General features: G+C 45.3%; 1 protein-coding gene across 1 annotated transcript in view; it reads left to right on the forward strand.

Annotated features, from left to right (window-relative positions):
- LOC149744403 (uncharacterized) overlaps window positions 1-12,000 on the forward strand; it is an 86,271-nt gene extending 74,271 nt beyond the window's left edge. The window contains exons 4-5 of the mRNA XM_089904949.1: window positions 346-455; window positions 3,324-12,000. Coding sequence (XP_089761075.1) covers window positions 346-455; window positions 3,324-3,565 — 352 coding nt within the window. The 3' untranslated portion in view covers window positions 3,566-12,000. The remainder of the gene's footprint in view (window positions 1-345; window positions 456-3,323) is intronic.
- Window positions 12,001-17,554: the final 5,554 nt, after the last annotated feature.

The following is a 17,554-nucleotide window of genomic DNA, read 5'->3' on the forward strand; positions in this document are numbered from 1 at the left end:
CCGGTACCTTTCAGGGTACAGTTTACGGTTCGACAACTGGTTAGTGTTAGGGTACGTGTTATTTTACGGGTTAGTGTATGAGTTAGGATTAGGGTACCGTTTAGTGTAAGGTTTAGGGTAAGTGTTAGTGTTAGGATTAGTGATAGGGATAGGGTTAGGGTTAGGGAACGGGTGAATTGCAGTGCCCCTGTTCTCCATACAAAGTGAAGGAAATATCAGATGGAAGTGTTAGAAACATCTTATTTTACCCGAGCCTTATACACTGCTCTATGTTAATTACAGTTTGGCTCACACATCTGTTCATTGAAGTTACAATGTTCTCAATTTCTGTTACTGATCCTCCAGAGTGGGCCCCAACAAGGCTCCCCTGGCCCAGTGTCATTGGAGCCAACAGATTGAGACTGAGTTTGGTTCAGAAGCAAAGGAAACTTTATATTTTCTTCAGAGAATGCAAGGTGAGAGCGTGCGCTCCCCCGCGGGCTGTGGGTCGGGCTGCTGTGTAGGGATCCCGTCAGCGTCAGCGGGAGGGAGGGGCGGAGCTCTCGAGGGCCGGGTTGGCTGGAGCTCAGGCTCTACGTCACGGAGTCTGCAGGGGCCCCACGAGCTGAGGTGTCGACCCAGCCATTCTGCACTAGGAAATCGGGTCTGAAGTGCCGGGTGTGGGACCTCTGCACGCGGAACCCTAGGAGTACGTGAAATTAGACAAAGCACAAAAGAAAAAAAAGGTTAGACTTTATTTTATTGCCCAGATTCTATTTTTATCTCCCAGGAATTTTTCAAGGGCTTTGCCGGTGACAAACCCCTCCTCTGCCTTTTGTCCCATTCCTCATAATTGGGGCGCTGTGGGTGCAGACCCCTCTTCTGTAACTGCTTCGTGCTGAGTTGGGAGTCCTCATACCCGGGGGGGAGGGGCAGAACTTCTCCTCAGCAGCCTCCAGGTGAGGTTGATTGTCCCCAGGCCTCCTGCCTCACTGCTCGTCCGCCTGAGCACCAGCATTGGAAGTGTTATAGATTCCAATGACCTTTAAGGGTCCCGGAAAGAGATGCGCAGAGACGCTGGGGTGGCCGGTTTTACCCCGCCCCACATTTGTTCGGCCACCTTAGGCTGACGGTTTCTGCCAGCCTAGATGCTCTGACCAGTAGACTGCGCTTTCTTCAATTAGGCCCCTGAATTTACGTACAAACAGCACCAGGTGTCAGAGCCCTGCCCGCTCACCTCCCAGACAGTCCAGGGTCGGTGGTGATCCAGGACCATGACGGCCACTGAGTCAACGGTCTTTTGAAGTAGCCAGGAGTCCAGCCAGTCTCATTGGCCGCCGTCACCGCGGTTTCTGTAGGCTTTTCTATGGTGACACCAGGATATACAGTTCCCCCGCCAAGCTTATTAGCTCCCCTCTGGGTGTAGTAAGTCCTGCAAGCAGTAGTCTGCTCTTTTGGGGCACACTCTTGTTGTTTTCTGAGAGAAACTCCAGGTCAAGTGATGGTCACACGAGTCGTCATGGGGGCCCGTTGCCCCCGGTTGTCTCTCTGGAGGTTGGAGCTGGAGGGCCCCCTCACTCGAGGTCAGTGTGCCCACGGAGCGATCCCTGCAACTTCAGGGCATGGTGGGTGGTTAGGATCACCACGTGGGGTCCTTTTCCCTTAGGAGGGAGCTGGCCTTGCGGGCTGCTGATTTCCAGGTTTTTAGATACCCCCAGTATCCTAGCCGGATGGGGCGGCGGGCCCAGCCCTTGGTGACCGTAGTTTATCCTACCTGTAGGGCATACTTGCGTTGTTCCATTTCAAGTGGTCCCAGTTTTTGCACTAATACTCCAAGGGTGATTCACCTTCTATGGGGATGTAAAGGTCAAAGGGTTTAGCTAAATTAGGGAGTTCCAGGACAAGGGTCTGAACTGACTGCTCTTTCCATTCTTGAAAGGCCGCTTCTGGATTCTATACAACAGGATCATCATCTTTTCCTTTCAGTGTTTCATATAGAGGCGCAGCTATTAGACTGTAGTTAGGGATCCAGATGCAGCAAACCCCGGCCTCCCCAGGAACCCCTGAGCTATCTTCTAGTTTTAGAACGGGTAATGCTGCAAATGGCTTCTTCCGTTTCCTGGGATGGGCTTCTCCGACCTTCTGTGAGAATGAAGCCCAGGCAGGTCACCTTAGTCTGTGATATTTGAGCCTTTTTCTTGGACACCTTCTATCCTTTATTGGCTAGGTAGTTCAGAGGCCTCCTTAGTAGGGCAGGTGATCAGAATGTCATCTGCATATTGAAGGGGGGTTCCCTTTTCCAGAGGTAGAACTTTTAGGTGTTTAGCTAACGTTTCCCCAAAGATGGTGTGGGAATTTTTAAACCCTTGGGGCAGAACGGCCCAGCAGTATTGTTTTTGTTGTATGTTGAGTCCTGCCACTCACAAGCCAAAATTTCTTGTGACTCTGGGACTAATGGAATACAGAAGAAGGCATCATTGAAGTCTAATACAGAATACCATGTCTTGGTGGATGGTAGAATGACCAGCAGTGTGTAGGAATTAGGAACGACTGGATGTATATCCTCAGTGGCTTCACTGACTGTCCTGGCATCCTTTACCACGTCCCCAGCAGCCCACGGGGCTCTCGTGGTCAGGCTTCTTCCAGGATACAGAGGTACCCTGGGCAGGTATCCCGGCAGGGCCGGGCACACAGGATCCGTGCACATAGCCCTCATTGCAGAACACCCCCACCTCAGCTGTCGCTCAGAGCTGACACAGAGCACCTCAGAGCAGGACTTGAACTAAGCAACAGCAGCTGCGACAGGTCTGTGACCCTGGGCATCACTCTGTGCGGCCCCACTCTGCCTGGCCTTCCAGAGACTTCCACTGCAGCCGGGGCACCAGGCCTCCCTCTCCCCCCACCACCCCTCCTCTCCCTGACTCCTGGGTTCCTCTCATTAGGAGAGGGTCTTCTTGAAATTGTCTCCCACTCATGGGCCAGATAAAATGATTAGAAAACAAGCCAGAGCTGCAGCCCTTTGTCTATCCTGACTCTCAGGAGCCCACACCTGTTCCTTGGACTTGGCAGGTTCAGCAAGGTCCATTTAATGCAACTGTGAGCCCCTGAGGGGCGAGGATTGGCTAACCTGGGCAGCCTGACCGTGCGGGCCAGCCCGCCCGAGGTGTGCCTGTGTTGAGGTCAATATAAACACCGCTCCAGGCAGCAAGATTCCCCGCAGCTGTGCCTGACGGCATATTCTCTGCCCTGTCAGCAATGTCGGGGCTGGGCTGGTGTGAGGGAGTGAGCGGCCACGGCTTTGTGGGTGGCCCGGTGTGAGTGGGGCTCTGCTGGACTTTCTGCAGGAGTTGCCAAGCTGCCACCTGCTAAAGAAGAGGATGTGTCACCCATACCTTACGCTGGAATTTCTCCCCCAGCAGAGGTGAGGAAGGACAAAAGCAGTGGGGGCCGGGACAGGACGGGAATCTCAGGCAGGGAAATGGAAAGCTTCCAGAAAGCACCCGGGGCCAGGACAATCCTAGCTGGCCTGCAGGTACCAAGTAGGCTGGCGTCTGTCGCCGGTGTGGCTCCATGGCCCTTCCTCTAGGCTTTCAAGTCCTTGTACATATTCATGTGTTTTACCTGGGAAGGGTGGGAGCAGTTCAGCAGCAGCTGGCCTGGGGCTCAGCTCACGTTTACTCACAGATGCCTCGGCACGGTCCCCCAGCTTTGCAATGAGGACGCTGTTTGCGGGGGGGCTGCTGGTTTCATGGGAGACGATTCCCCACCTCTGACCAACTTCAGAATTGTTTACCACTGGATCAAGTGCCCTGATAGGGTATTCCCCTGTATAACTGGTGGGTTCTTTTTTGTTTTTCTTTTTTGGTTCAAGGTAGAATTTCTTTTTTTTTGTATTTATGGATATAAGCATGGAAATATTTCATTCATATAAATACATGTGTGAGAAAGGAATAATTTTTTTGTTTTTTTTTCTTTTTAATTTAATTTTATTTATATTTTTATACAGCAGGTCCATATTGGTTATCTATTTTATACATATAAATGTATACATGTCAATCCTAATCTCCAAACACCTCCCACCAACCCCCCCATGGCTTTACCCTCTCGGTGTCCATATGTTTGTTCTCTACATCTGTGTCTCTATTTCTGCCCTGCAAACCAGTTCATCTGTACCATTTTTCTGGGTTCCACATATATGCATTAATATACAGTATTTGTTTTTAACTTCCTGACTTACTTCACTCTGTAGTGCAGTCTCTAGATCCATCGACGTCTCTACAAATGACCCAATTTCATTGCTTTTCATGGCTGAGTAATATTCGATTTTATATATGTACCACATCTTTCTCGATTCGTCTGTCTCTGGGCATTTATGTTGCTTCCATTACCTGGCTATTGTACATAGTGCTGCAAAGAATATTGTGGTGAATGTGTCTTTTTGATTTATGGTTTTCTCTGGGTATATGTCCAGTAGTGGGATTGCTGGATCATGTGGTAATTCTATTTTTAGATTTTAAGGAACCTCCATACTGTTCTCCATAGTGACTGTATCAATTTACATTCCCACCAGTAGTGGAAGAGGGTTCCTTTTCTCCACACCCTCTCCAGCATTTGTTGTTTGTAGATTTCCTGATGATGCTCGTTCTAACAGGTGGGAAGTGATACCTCATTGTAGATATAATTTGCATTTCTCTAATAATTAGTGATGTTGGCTTACGGTAAGGTTTAGGGTTAGGGATAGGGTAAGGTTTAGGGAACGGGTACTGTTTCGGGTACAGGTGAGGGTCTGACAATGGGTTAGGAGTAGGGAACGTGTTAGGGCATGGGTTAGAGTTAGTGTACGGGTTAGGATTAGGGTATGGGTTAGTGTAAGGCATCGGGTAAAGGTTATGGTTGGGGTTATGTTCAGGGTTAGGATTAGGGAACAGGCATGGTTTAGGGTACAGATTAGGGTACGACAACTGTTTAGGGTTAGCATACGTGTTAGGGTACGGGTTAGTGTTAGTGTACGGGTTAGGATTAGGGTACGGGTAAGGGTAAGGCTTCGGGTAATGGTTAGGGTTAGGGTTAAGGAACGGGTACCTTTTAGGGTACAGGTTAGGGCAAAGCAACGGTTTAGGTTTAGCATACGTGTTAGAGTATGTTTTAGTGTTAGTGTACGGGTTAGGATTCGGGTACGAGATAGGGTAAGGCTTCGGGTAAGTGTTAGGGTTAGGGAACGGGTACAGTTTCGGGTACAGGTTAGGGTACGACAACGGGTTAGTGTTAGTGTACGTGTTATGGTATAGGTTAGTGTAAGTGTATGGGTTAGGATTAGGGTACGGGTTTGGTTAAGGCATAGGGTAAGGTTTAGAGTTAGGGTTAAGGAATGGGTACGCTTTAGGGTACAGGTTAGGTTTAGGGTTAGGGTTAGGGATCGGGTATGGTTTAGGGTACAGTTCAGGGTATGACAACAGTTCAGGGTTAGCGTATGTGTTAGGGTATGTGTTAGTGTTAGTGTACGTGTTAGGATTAGTGTACGGGTTACGGTAAGGATTAGGGTAAGTGTTAGGGATAGGTTTAGGGTTAGGGTTAGGGAACGGGTAGGGTTTAGGGTACTGGTTAGTGTACAAAAACGATTTAGGGTTAGCATACATGTTACAGTACGGGTTAGTGTTAGTTTTCAGGTTAGGATTAGGGTACAGGTTAGTGTAAGGCTTCGAGTAAAGGTTAGGGTTAGGGTTAGGGAACAGGTACGGTTTAGGGTAGAGCTTAGGGTATGACAACGGTTTAGGGTTAGCATACGAGTTAGGGTACGGGTTAGTTTTAGTGTACAGGTTAGTATTAGGGTATGTGTTATGTTATGACTTCGGTTAAGGGTAAGGGTTAGGGTTAGGGAACGGGTACGGTTTAGGGTACACGTTAGGGTATGACAACAATTAATGGTTAGCGTATGTGTTACATTACGGGTTAGTGTTAGAGTAAGGGTTAGGATTAGAGTACGGGATAGGGTAAGGTTTCGGGTAAGCTTGAGGGTTAGGGTTAGGGCATGTGTACGTTTTAGGGTACAGGTTACAGTACGACAACGGTTTAGGGTTAGCGTACGTGTTAGGGTACGGGTTAGTGTTAGCGTACGGGTTAGGATTAGGGGACGGGTTAGGGTAAGGCTTCGGGTTAGGGTTAGGGGATGGGGACGGTTTAGGGTACAGGTTAGCGTACGACAACGGTTTAGGGTTAGCATACGTGTGAGGGTATGGGTTAGTGTTAGTGTACGGATTAGGATTAGGGGACGGTTTAGGGTAAAGCTTCTGGTAAGGGTTAGGGTTAGGGAACTGGTACGGTTTAGGGTACAGGTTAGGGTACGACAACGGCTTAGTGTTAGCGTACGTTTTAGGGTACGTGTTAGGATTAGGTTTAGGGTTAGGGTTAGGGATCGGGTACGTTTCAGGGTCCAGTTTAGGGTATGACAAAGGGTTAGTGTTAAGGTACGTGTTATTAGGTTATGCGTTATTGTTAGTGTATGGGTTAGGGTTAGGGTACTGTGTAGTGTAAGGGTTAGGTTAAGGGTTAGGGTTAGGGTTAGGGAACGGGTGAATTGCAGTGCCCCTGTGCTCCATATAAAGTGATGGAAATATCCAATGGAAGTGTTAGAAACATCCTATTTTACCCGAGGCTTATACACTGCTATATGTTAATTACAGTTTTGGTCACACATCTGTTCATTGATGTTACAATGTTGTCAATTTCTGTTACTGATCCACCAGAGTGGGCCCAAACAAGGCTCCCCTTGCCCAGTGTCATTGGAGCCAACAGATCAAGACTTAGTTTGGTTCAGAAGCAAGGGAAACTTTATATTTTCTTCAGAGAATGGAGAGATGAGAGCGTGCACTACCCCACGGGCTGTGGGCTGAGCTGTTGTGTAGGGATCCCAGCAGCATCAGCGGGAGGGAGGGGCGGAGCTCTCGAGGGGCGGGTTGGCTGCAGCTCAGGCTCTATGTCGTGGAGTCCGCATGGGGCCCCGGGAGCTGAAATGTCGACCCAGCCATTCTGCATTAGTAAATCGGGTCTGAAGTGCCGGGTGTGGGGCCTCTGCATGCGGAACCCTAGGAGCACGTGAAATTACACAAAACACAAAGGAAAAAAAGGTTAGACTTTATTTTATTGCCCAGATTCTATTTTTATCTCCCAGGAATTTTTCATGGGCTTTGCCGGTAACAAACCACTCCTCTGCCTTTTGTCCTATTCCTCATTCTTCGGGCGCTGTGGGTGCAGACCCCTCTTCTGTAACTGCTTCGTGCTGAGTTGGGAGTCCTCATGCTCGTGGGGAGGGGCAGAACTTCTCCCCAGCAGCCTCCAGGTGAGGTTGATTGTCCCCAGGTCTCCGGCCTCACTGCTCGTCCGTCTGAGCGCCAGCATTGGAAGTGCTATAGATTCTAATGACCTTTAAGGGTCCAGGAAAGAGATGCGCAGAGACGCTGGGGTGGCCGGTTTTACCCCGCCCCACATTTGTTCGGCCACCTTAGGCTGACGGTTTCTGCCAGCCTAGATGCTCTGACCAGTAGCCTGTGCTTTCTTCAATTAGGCCCCTGAATTTACGTACAAACAGCACCAGGTGTCAGAGCCCTGCCCGCTCAACTCCCAGACAGCCCAGCGTCGGTGGTGATCCAGGACCGTGACGGCCACTGAGTCAACGGCCTTTTGAAGTAGCTAGAAGTCCAGCCGGTCTTATTGGCCGCCGTCACCGCGGTGTCTGTAGGTTTTTCTATGGTGACAGCATGATATACGGTTCCCCCACCAAGCTTATTAGCTCCCGTCTGGGTGCAGTAAGTCCTGCAAGCAGTAGTCTGCTCTTTTGGGGCACACTCTTGTTTTCTGAAACTCCAGGTCAAGTGATGGTCACACGAGTCGTCATGGGGGCCCGTTGCCCCCAGTTGTCTCTCTGGAGGTTGGAGCTGGAGGGCCCCCTCACTCGAGGTCAGTTTGCCCACGGAGCGACCCCTGCGACTTCAGGGCATGGTGGGTGGTTAGGATCACCACATGGGATCCTTTTCCCTTAGGAGGGAGCTGGCCTTGCGGGCTGCTGATTTCCAGGTTCTTAGATACCCCCAGTACCCTGGCTGGATGGGGCGGCGGGCCAAGCCATTGGTGACCGTAGTTTATCCTACCTGGAGGGCATTCTTGCGTTGTTCCATTTCAAGTGGTCCCAGTTTTTGCACTAATACTCCAAGGGCGATTCACCTTTGACTGGGAATGTAAAGGTCAAAGGGTATAGCTAAATTAGGGAGGTCCAGGGCAAGGGTCTGAATTGACTGCTCTTTCCATTCTTGAAAGGCCGCTTCTGGATTCTATACAACAGGATCATCATCTTTTCCTTCAGTGTTTCATATAGAGGCGCAGCTATTAGACTGTAGTTAGGGATCCAGATGCAGCAAACCCCGGCCTCCCCAGGAACCCCTAAGGTGTCTTCTAGTTTTAGAAGGGGGTAAGGCTGCAAATGGCTTCTCCCCTTTCCTGGGATGGGCTTCTCCAACCTTCTGTGAGAATGAAGCCCAGGCAGGCCACCTTAGTCTGTGATATTTGAGCCTTTTTCTTGGACAGCTTCTATCCTTTATTGGCTAGGTAGTTCAGAGGCCTCCTTAGTAGGGCTGGCGATCAGAATGTCGTCTGCATATTGAAGGGGGGTTCCCTTTTCCAGAGGTAGAACTTTTAGGTGTTTAGCTAACGTTTCCCCAAAGATGGTGTGGGAATTTTTGAACTCTTGGGGCAGGACGGCCCAGCAGTATTGTTTCTGTTGTATGTTGAGTCCTGCCACTCACAAGCCAAAATTTCTTGTGACTCTGGGACTAATGGGATACAGAAGAAGGCATCATTGAAGTCTAATACAGAATACCATGTCCTGGTGGATGGTAGAATGACCAGCAGGGTGTAGGGATTAGAAACTACTGGATGTATATCCTCAGTGGCTTCACTGACTGTCCTGACATCCTTTACCAGGTACCCAGCAGCCCACGGGGCTCTCGTGGTCAGGCCAATACCAGGATATGGAGCTCACCTGGGTAGGTCCCCCCCCACCGCAGCCCATGGGGCTCTTGTGGTCAGGCCCCTCCCAGAATATGGGCTCACCTGGGCAGGTCCCCAGCAGTCCACGGGGCTCTCGTGGTCAGGCCCCTCCCAGGATATGTAGCTCACCTGTGCAGCTACCCAGCAGCCCAAGGGGATCTCGTGGTCAGGCCCCTCCCAGGATACAGAGGTACCCTGGGCAGGTACCCCAGCAGGGCTGGGCACACAGGAACTGTGCACATAGCCCTCAGTGCAGAGCATCCCCAGCTCACCTGTCGCTCAGAGCTGACACAGAGCACCTCAGAGCAGGACCTGAGCTAACAAACAGCAGCTCCGACAGGTCTGTGACACTGGGCGTCAGTCTGTGGGGCTTCCCTCCACCTGTCTTCCAGAGACTTCCACTGCAGCTGGGGCACCAGGCCTCTGTCTCCACCCACCACCCCTCCTCTCCCTGACTCCTGGGTTCCTCTCATTAGGAGAGGGTCTTCTTGAAGTTGTCTCCCACTCATGGGCCAGGTAAAATGATTAGAAAACAAGCCAGAGCTGCAGCCCCTTGTCTATCCTGAGTCTCAGGAGCTCTCACCTGTCCTTGGACTTGGCCGGTTCAGCAAGGTCCATTTTCTGCAACTGTGAGCCCCTGAGGGGCGAGGATTGGCTGACCTGGGCAGCCTGACCGTGCGGGCCAGCCCTCCCTAGGTGTGCCTGGGTTGAGGTCAATATAAACACCGCCCCAGGCAGCAAGAGCCCCTGCAGCTGTGCCTGACGCCATATTATCTGTCCCGTCAGCAGTCTCGGGGCTGGGCTGGTGTGAGGGAGTGAGCGGCCACGGCTTTGTGGGTGGCCCGGTGTGAGTGGGCTCTGCTGGACTTTCTGCAGGAGTTGCCGGGCTGCCACCTGCTAAAGAAGAGGATGTGTCACCCATACCTTACGCTGGAATTTCTCCCCGGGCAGAGGAGGAAGGAAAAAAGCAGTGGGGGCCGGGACAGGACGGGAATCTCAGGCAGGGAAATGGAAAGCTTCCAGAAGAGCGCCCGGGGCCAGGACAATCATGGCTGGCCTGCAGGCACCAAGTTGGAAGGCATGCTGTCGCTGGTGTGGCTCCACGGCCCTTCCTCTAGGGTTTCAAGTCCTTGTACATATTCAGGTGTTTTACCTGAGAAGGGTGGGAACAGTTCATCAGCTGCTGGCCTGGGGCTCAGCTCACGTCTACTCACAGACGCCTCGGCACGGTCCCCCAGCTTTGCAATGAGGACGCTCCTTGTGGGGTGGGGGTGGGCTGCTAGCTGCATGTGATACGATTCCCCACCTCTGACCAACTTCAGAATTGTTTACCACTGGAGCACGTGCCCTGATAGGGTTTTCCTCTGTATAACTGGTGGGTTCTGTGTTTTTTTTCTTTTTTGGTTCAAGGTAGATTTCATTCCTCTTTTTTGTACTTATAGATATAAGCATGGAAATAATTCATTCATATAAATACATGTATGTGAAGGGAATAACTTTTTTCCGTTTTTAAAAAGATTTTATTTTTTAATTTAACTTTATTAATTTTTATACAGCAGGTTCTTATTGGTTATCTATTTTATACATATAAATTTATACATGTCAATCCCAATCTCCCAAGTCCTCCCACCGCCACCCCCCACGGCTTTCCCCTCTTGGTGTCCATACATTTGTTCTCTACATCTGTGTTTCTATTTCTGCCCTGCAAACTGGTTCATCTGTAGCATTTTTCTAGGTTCCACATATATGCATTAATATACAATATTCTTTTCTTTCTGACTTACTTCACTCTGTATGACAGTCTCTAGATCCACCGACGTCTCTACAAATGACCCAATTTCATTCCTTTTTATGGCTGAGTAATATTCCATTTAATATATGTACCAAATCTTTATCCATTCGTCTGTCTGTGGGCATTTATGTTGCTTCCATTACCTGGCTATTGTAAATAGTGCTGCAATGAACATTGTGGTGAATGTGTCTTTTTAATTTATGGTTTTCTCTGGGTATATGCCCAGTAGTGGGATTGCTGGATCATATGGTAATTCTATTTTTAGTTTTTTAAGGAACCTCCATACTGTTCTCCATAGTGACTGTATCAATTTACATTCCCACGAATAGTGGAAGAGGGTTTCCTTTTCTCCACACCCTCTCCAGCATTTGTTGTTTGTAGATTTTCTGATGATGCCCATTCTAACAGGTGTGAGGTGATACCTCATTGTAGTTTTGATTTGCATTTCTCTAATAATTAGTGATGTTGAGCAGGTTTTCATGTGCGTCTTGGCCATCTCTATGTCTTCTTGGAAGGAATGTCTATTTAGATCTTCTGCCCATTTTTGTATTGGGTTGTTTGTTTTTTTTAATATTGAGCTGCATGAGCTGTTTATATATATTGGAGATTAATCCTTTGTCCATTGATTCGTTTGCAAATATTTTCTCCCATTCTGAGGGTTGTCTTTTCGTCTTGTTTGTAGTTTCCATTGCTTTGCAAAAGCTTTTACGTTTCATTAGGTCCCATTTGTTTAGTTTTCTTTTTTATGGCATTATTCTAGGAGGTGGATCAAAAAAGATCTTGCTGTGATTTATGTGAGAGTATTCTTCTTATGTTTTCCTCTAAGAGTTTTATAGTCTGGTCTTACATTAAGGTCTCTAATCCATTTTGAATTTATTTTTCTGTATGGTGTTAGGGGGTGTTCTAATTTCATTCTTTTACATGTAGCTGTCCATTTTTCCCAGCACCACTGATTGAAGACACTGCCTTTTCTCCATTGTATAGTCTTGCCTACTTTGTCATAGATTAGTTGACCATAGGTGTGTAGGTTTATCTCTGGGCTTGCTTTCTTTTCTTTTTTCCTTTTACACCTTTATTGGAGTATAATTGTTTTACAATGGAGTGTTAGTTTCTGCTGTATAACAAAGTGAATCAATTATACATATACATATATCACCATATCCCCTCCCTCTTGCATCTCCCTCCCACCCTCCATATCCCACCCCTTTAGGTGGTCACAAAGCACCAAGCTGATCTCCCTGTGCTATGTGGCTGCTTCCCAGTAGCTATCGATGTTACATTTGGTAATGTATGTATGTCCATGGCACTCTCTCACTTCGTCCCAGCTTACCCTTCCCCCTCCCCGTGTCCTCAAGTCCTTTATCTACGTCTGTGTCCTTAATCCTGTCCTGCCCCTAGGTTCTTCATAAACTTTGTTTTCTTTAGATTCCATATATCTCTGTTAGCATACAGTATTTATTTTTCTCTTTCTGACTTACTTCACTGTGTAGGACAGGCTCTAAGTCCATCCACCTCACTACAAATACCTCAGTTTTGTTTCTTTTTATGGCTGAGTAATATTCCATTGTATATATGTGCCAGATCTTCTTTATCCATTCAACTGTTGATGGACACTTAGGTTGCTTCCATGTCCTGGCTATTGTAAGTAGAGCTGCAATGAACATTATTGTATGTAACTCTTTTTGAATTATGGTTTTCTCAGAGCAAATGCCCAGTAGTTGGATTGCTGGGTCGTCTGGTACTTCTATTTTTAGTTTTTTAAGGAACCTCTATACTGTTATCCCTAGTGGCTATACCAATTTACATTCCCAGCAACAGTGCAAGAGCATTCCCTTTTCTCCAGTAAATGCCTCTCCAGCATTTATTATTTGTAGATTTTTTGATGATTGCCATTCTGAGTGCTGGCAGGTGATACCTCAATGTAGTTTTGATTTGCATTTCTCTAATGATTAGTGATGTTCAGCATCCTTTCATGTGTTTGTTGGCAATCTGTATATCTTTGAAGAAATGTCTATTTAGGTCTTCTACCCATTTTTGGATTGGGTTGTTTGTTTTTGTGATATTGAGCTACACGAGCTGCTTGTAAATTTTGGAGATTAATCCTTTACCATTCGCTTCATTTGAAAACATTTTCTCCCATTCTGAGGGTTGTCTTTTACTCTTGTTTATGTTTTTCTTTGCTGTGCAAAAGCTTGGAAGTTTCATTAGGTCCCATTTGTTTACTTTTGTTTTTATTTCCACTTCTCTAGGTGGGTCAAAAAGGATCTTGCTGTGATTTATGTCATAGAGTGTTCTGCCTATGTTTTCCTCTAAGAGTTTTATAGTGTCTGGTCTAACATTTAGATGTCTAATCCATTTTGAGTTTATTTTTGTGTATGGTGTTATGGAGTGTTCTAATTTCATTCTTTTACGTGTAGTTGTCCAGTTTTCCCAGCACCACTTACTGAAGAGACTGTCTTTTCTCCATTGTATATCTTTGCCTCCTTTTTCATAGATGAGTTAGCCATAGGTATAGGTTTATCTCTGGGCTTTCTATCTTGTTCAATTGATCTGTATTTCTGTTTTTGTGCCAGTACCATATAGTCTTGATTACTGTAGCTTTGTAGTATATTCTGAAGTGAGGAAGTCTGATTCTTCCAGCTCTTTTAATTTCCCTCAAGACTGCTTTGGTTATTGCGGGTCTTTTGTGTCTCCACTGAAATTTTAAGATTTTTTTTGTTCTAGTTCTGTAGAAAAAGCCACTGGTAATTTGATAGGGATTGCACTGAATCTGTAGCTTGCTTTGGGTAGTATAGTCATTTTCACAATATTGATTCTTCTAATCCAAGAACATGGTTTATACCTCCATCTGTTTATATCATCTTTGATTTCTTTCAGCAGTGTCTTATAGTTTTCTGAGTACAGGTCTTTTACCTCCTTAGGTAGGTTCATTCCTATGTATTTTATTCTTCTACATGCAATGGTGAATGGGATTGTTTCCTTAATTTCTCTTTCTGATCTTTCATTGTTAGTGTATAAGAATGCAAGAGATTTCTGTGCATTAATTTTGTATCCTGCAACTTTACCAAATTCATTGATTAGCTCTAGTAGTTTTCTGGTGGCATCTTTAGGATTCACTGTGTAGTATCGTGTCATTTGCAAACAGTGACAATTTTACTTTTTCTTTTCAAATTTGTATTCCTTTTCTTTCTTTTTCTTCTCTGATTGCTGTGTCTAGGACTTCCAAAACTATGTTGAGTAATAGTGGTGAGAGTGGACATCCTTGTCTTGTTCCTGATCTTAGAGGAAATGCTTTTAGTTTTTCACTATTGAGAATGATGTTTGCTGTGGGTTTGTCATATACTGCCTTTATTATGTTGAGGTAGATTCCCTCTGTGCCCACTTTTTGTAGACTTTTAATATAAATGGGTGTTGAATTTTGTCGAAAGCTTTTCCTGCATCTATTGGGATGATCATATTTTTATTCTACAATTTGTTAATATGGTGTGTCACATTGATTGGTTTGTGTATATTGAAGAATTCTTGCATCCCTGGGATAAACCCCACCTGATCATGGTGTATGATCCTTTTAATGTGTTGTTCAATTATGTTTCCTAGTATTTTGTTGAGGATTTTTACATCTATATTAATCAGTGATGTTGGTCTCTAATTTTCTTTTTCTGTAGTATCTTTGTCTGGTTTCGGTATCAGAGTGATTAATGAGTCTGGGAGTGTTCCTTCCCCTGAAAATTTCTGAAGAGTTTGAGAAGATTGGGTGTTAGCTCTTGTCTAAATGTTTGATAGAATTCACCTCTGATGCCATCTGGTTCTGGACTTTTGTTTGTTGGAAGATTTTTAATCACAGTTTCAATTTCGTTACTTGAGATTGGTCTGTTCATATTTTCTATTTCTTCCTGGTTCAGTCTTGGAAGGTTATACCTTTCTAAGAATTTGTACATTTCTTCCAGGTTGTCCATTTGATTGGCATAGAGTTGCTTGTAGAGGTCTCTTAGGATGCTTTGTATTTCTGTTGTGTCTGTTACAACTTCTCCTTTTTCATTTGTAATTTTATTGATTTGAGTCCTCTCTTTTACTTGAGTCTGGCTAAAGGTTTATCATTTTTGTTTATCTTCTCAAAGAACCAGCTTTTAGTTTTATTGATCTTTGCTATTGTTTTTATTTCATTTATTTCTGCTCTGATCTTTATGATTTCTTTCCCTCTATTAACTTTGGGTTTTGTTCTTCTTTCTCTAGTTCCTTTAGGTAAGGTTAGATTGTTCATTTGAGATTTTTCTTGTTTCTTGAGGTAGGCTTTTATTGCTATAAACTTCCCGCTTAGAACTGTTTTTGCTGCGTCCCATAGGTTTTGGATCATCGTGTTTTTGTTGTCATTTGTCTCTAGGTAGTTTTTGATTTCCTCTTTTATTTCTTCAATGATCTCTTGGTTATTTAGAAACGTATTGTTTAGCCTCCATGTGTTTGTGTTTTTTACGTTATTTTCCCTGTAATTGATTTCCAATCTCATAGCATTGTGGTCGGAACAGCTGCTTGATATGATTTCAGTTTTCTTTTATTTACTGAGGCTTTGTGACCCAAGATGTGATCTATCCCAGAGAATGTTCCATGTGCCATTGAGAAGAACGTGTAATCTGCTGTTTTTGGATGGAATGTCCTATAAATATCCATTAAATCTATCTGGTCTATTGTGTCATTTAAAGCTTGTGTTTCCTTATTAATTTTCTGTCTGGATGATCTCCATTGGTGTAAGTGTGGTGTTAAGTCCCCTGCTATTATTGTGTTACTGCTGATTTCCTCTTTTATATCTGTTAGCAGTTGCCTTATATATTGAGGTGTTCCTATGTTGGGTACATATATATTTATAATTGTTATATCTTCTTGGATTGATCCCTTGATCATTATGTAGTTTCCTTCCTTGTCTCTTGTAACATTCTTTATTTTAAAATCTATTTTATGTGATATGAGTATTGCTACTCCAGCTTTCTTTTGATTTTCATTTGCATGGAATATATTTTTCCATCCCCTCACTTTCAGTCTGTATGTGTCCCTAGGTCTGAAATGGGTCTCTTGTAGACAGCATATATATGGGTCTTGTTTTTGTATCCATTCAGTGAGCCTGTGTCATTTGGTTGGAGCATTTAATCCATTCACGTTTAAGGTAATTATTGATATGTATGTTCCTATTATTATTTTCTTAATTGTTATGGGTTTGTCTTGGTGGGTCCTTTTCTCCTCTTGTGTTTCCCACTTAAAGAAGTTCCTTTAGCATTTGTTGTAGAGCTGGTTTCGTGGTGCTGAATTCTCTTAGCTTTTGCTTGTCTGTAAAGCTTTTGATTTCTCCATCAAATCTGAATGAGATCCTTGGTGGGTGGAGTACTCTTTGTGGTACGTTCTTCCCTTTCATCACTTTAAATTTATCATGCCACTCCCTTCTGGCTTGTAGATTTTCTGCTGAGAAATCAGCTGTTAACCTTATGTGAGTTCCATTGTATGTTATTTGTCACTTTTCCCTTGTTGCTTTCAATAATTTTTCTTTGTCTTTAATTTTTTCAATTTGATTACTGTGTGTCTCGGCATTTTTCTCCTTTGGTTTATCCTGCCTGGGACTCTCTGTGCTTCGTGGACTTCGGTGGCTATTTCTTTTCCCATGCTAGGGAAGTTTTCGGCTATAATCTCTTCAAATATTTTCTCGGGTCCTTTCTCTCTGTTCTCCATCTGGGACCCCTGTAATGCGAATGTTGTTGCGTTTAATGTTGTCCTAGAAGTCTCTTAGGGTGTCTTCATTTATTTTCATTCTTTTCCTTTATTCTGTTCCACGGCAGTGATTTCCACCTTTCTGTCTTCCAGGTCACTTATCCGTTCTTCTGCCACAGTTATTCTGCTACTGATTGCTTTTAGTGTATTTTTCATTTCAGTTATTGTATTGCTTATCTCTGTTTGTTTGTTCTTTAATTCTTCTAGGTGTTTGTTCCTTAATTCTTCTAGGTCTTTGTTAAGCATTTCTTGCATCTTCTCGATCTTTGCCTCCATTCTTTTTCTAAGGTCTTGGATCATCTTCACTATCATTATTCCGAATTCTTTTACTGGAAGGTTGCCTATCCCCACCTCATTTCGTTGTTTTTCTGAGGATTTATCTTGTTCCTTGATCTGGTATAAAATCCTCTGCCTTTTCATTTTCTCTTTCTTTCTGTGAATGTGGTTTTCCTTCCACAGGCTGCAGAATTGTAGTTCTTCTTGCTTCTGCTGTCTGCCCTCCTGCGATTGAGTCTATTTTAGAGGCTTGTGCAAGCTTCCTTATGGGAGGGACTGGTGGTGGGTAGAGCTGGGTGTTGCTCTGGTGGGCAGAGCTTTAATCTGCTTGTCTGTGGATTAAATAAAAGTTTAATAAAAAGTTTAATCCGTTTGTCTGCTGATGCATGGGTCTTGGTTCCCTCCCTGTTGGTTGTTTGGCCTGAGGCGACCCAGCACTGGAGCCTACCTTGCTCTTGGTGTGGCTAATGGTGGACTCTGGGAGAGTTCACACCAAGGAGTATTTCCCAGAACTTCTGCTGCCAGTGTCGTTGTCCCCATGGTGAGCCGCAGCCACACCCCGCCTCTGCAGGAGACCCTCTAAAACTAGTAGCTAGGTATGATCATTCACCTACGGGGTGACTTGTCCTTGCCCTGGGTCCTGATGTGCCCACTACTTTGTGTGTGCCCTCCAAGAGTGGAGTCTCTGTTGAGACTCTGAGTCTCTGAGTGCAGTTG

Source organism: Delphinapterus leucas, chromosome X (genome assembly GCF_059928025.1).
Source record: "Delphinapterus leucas isolate spDelLeu-1000000601 "Yukka" chromosome X, BTC_Dleu_Yukka2, whole genome shotgun sequence".
Classification (NCBI taxonomy): Eukaryota; Metazoa; Chordata; class Mammalia; order Artiodactyla; family Monodontidae; genus Delphinapterus; species Delphinapterus leucas.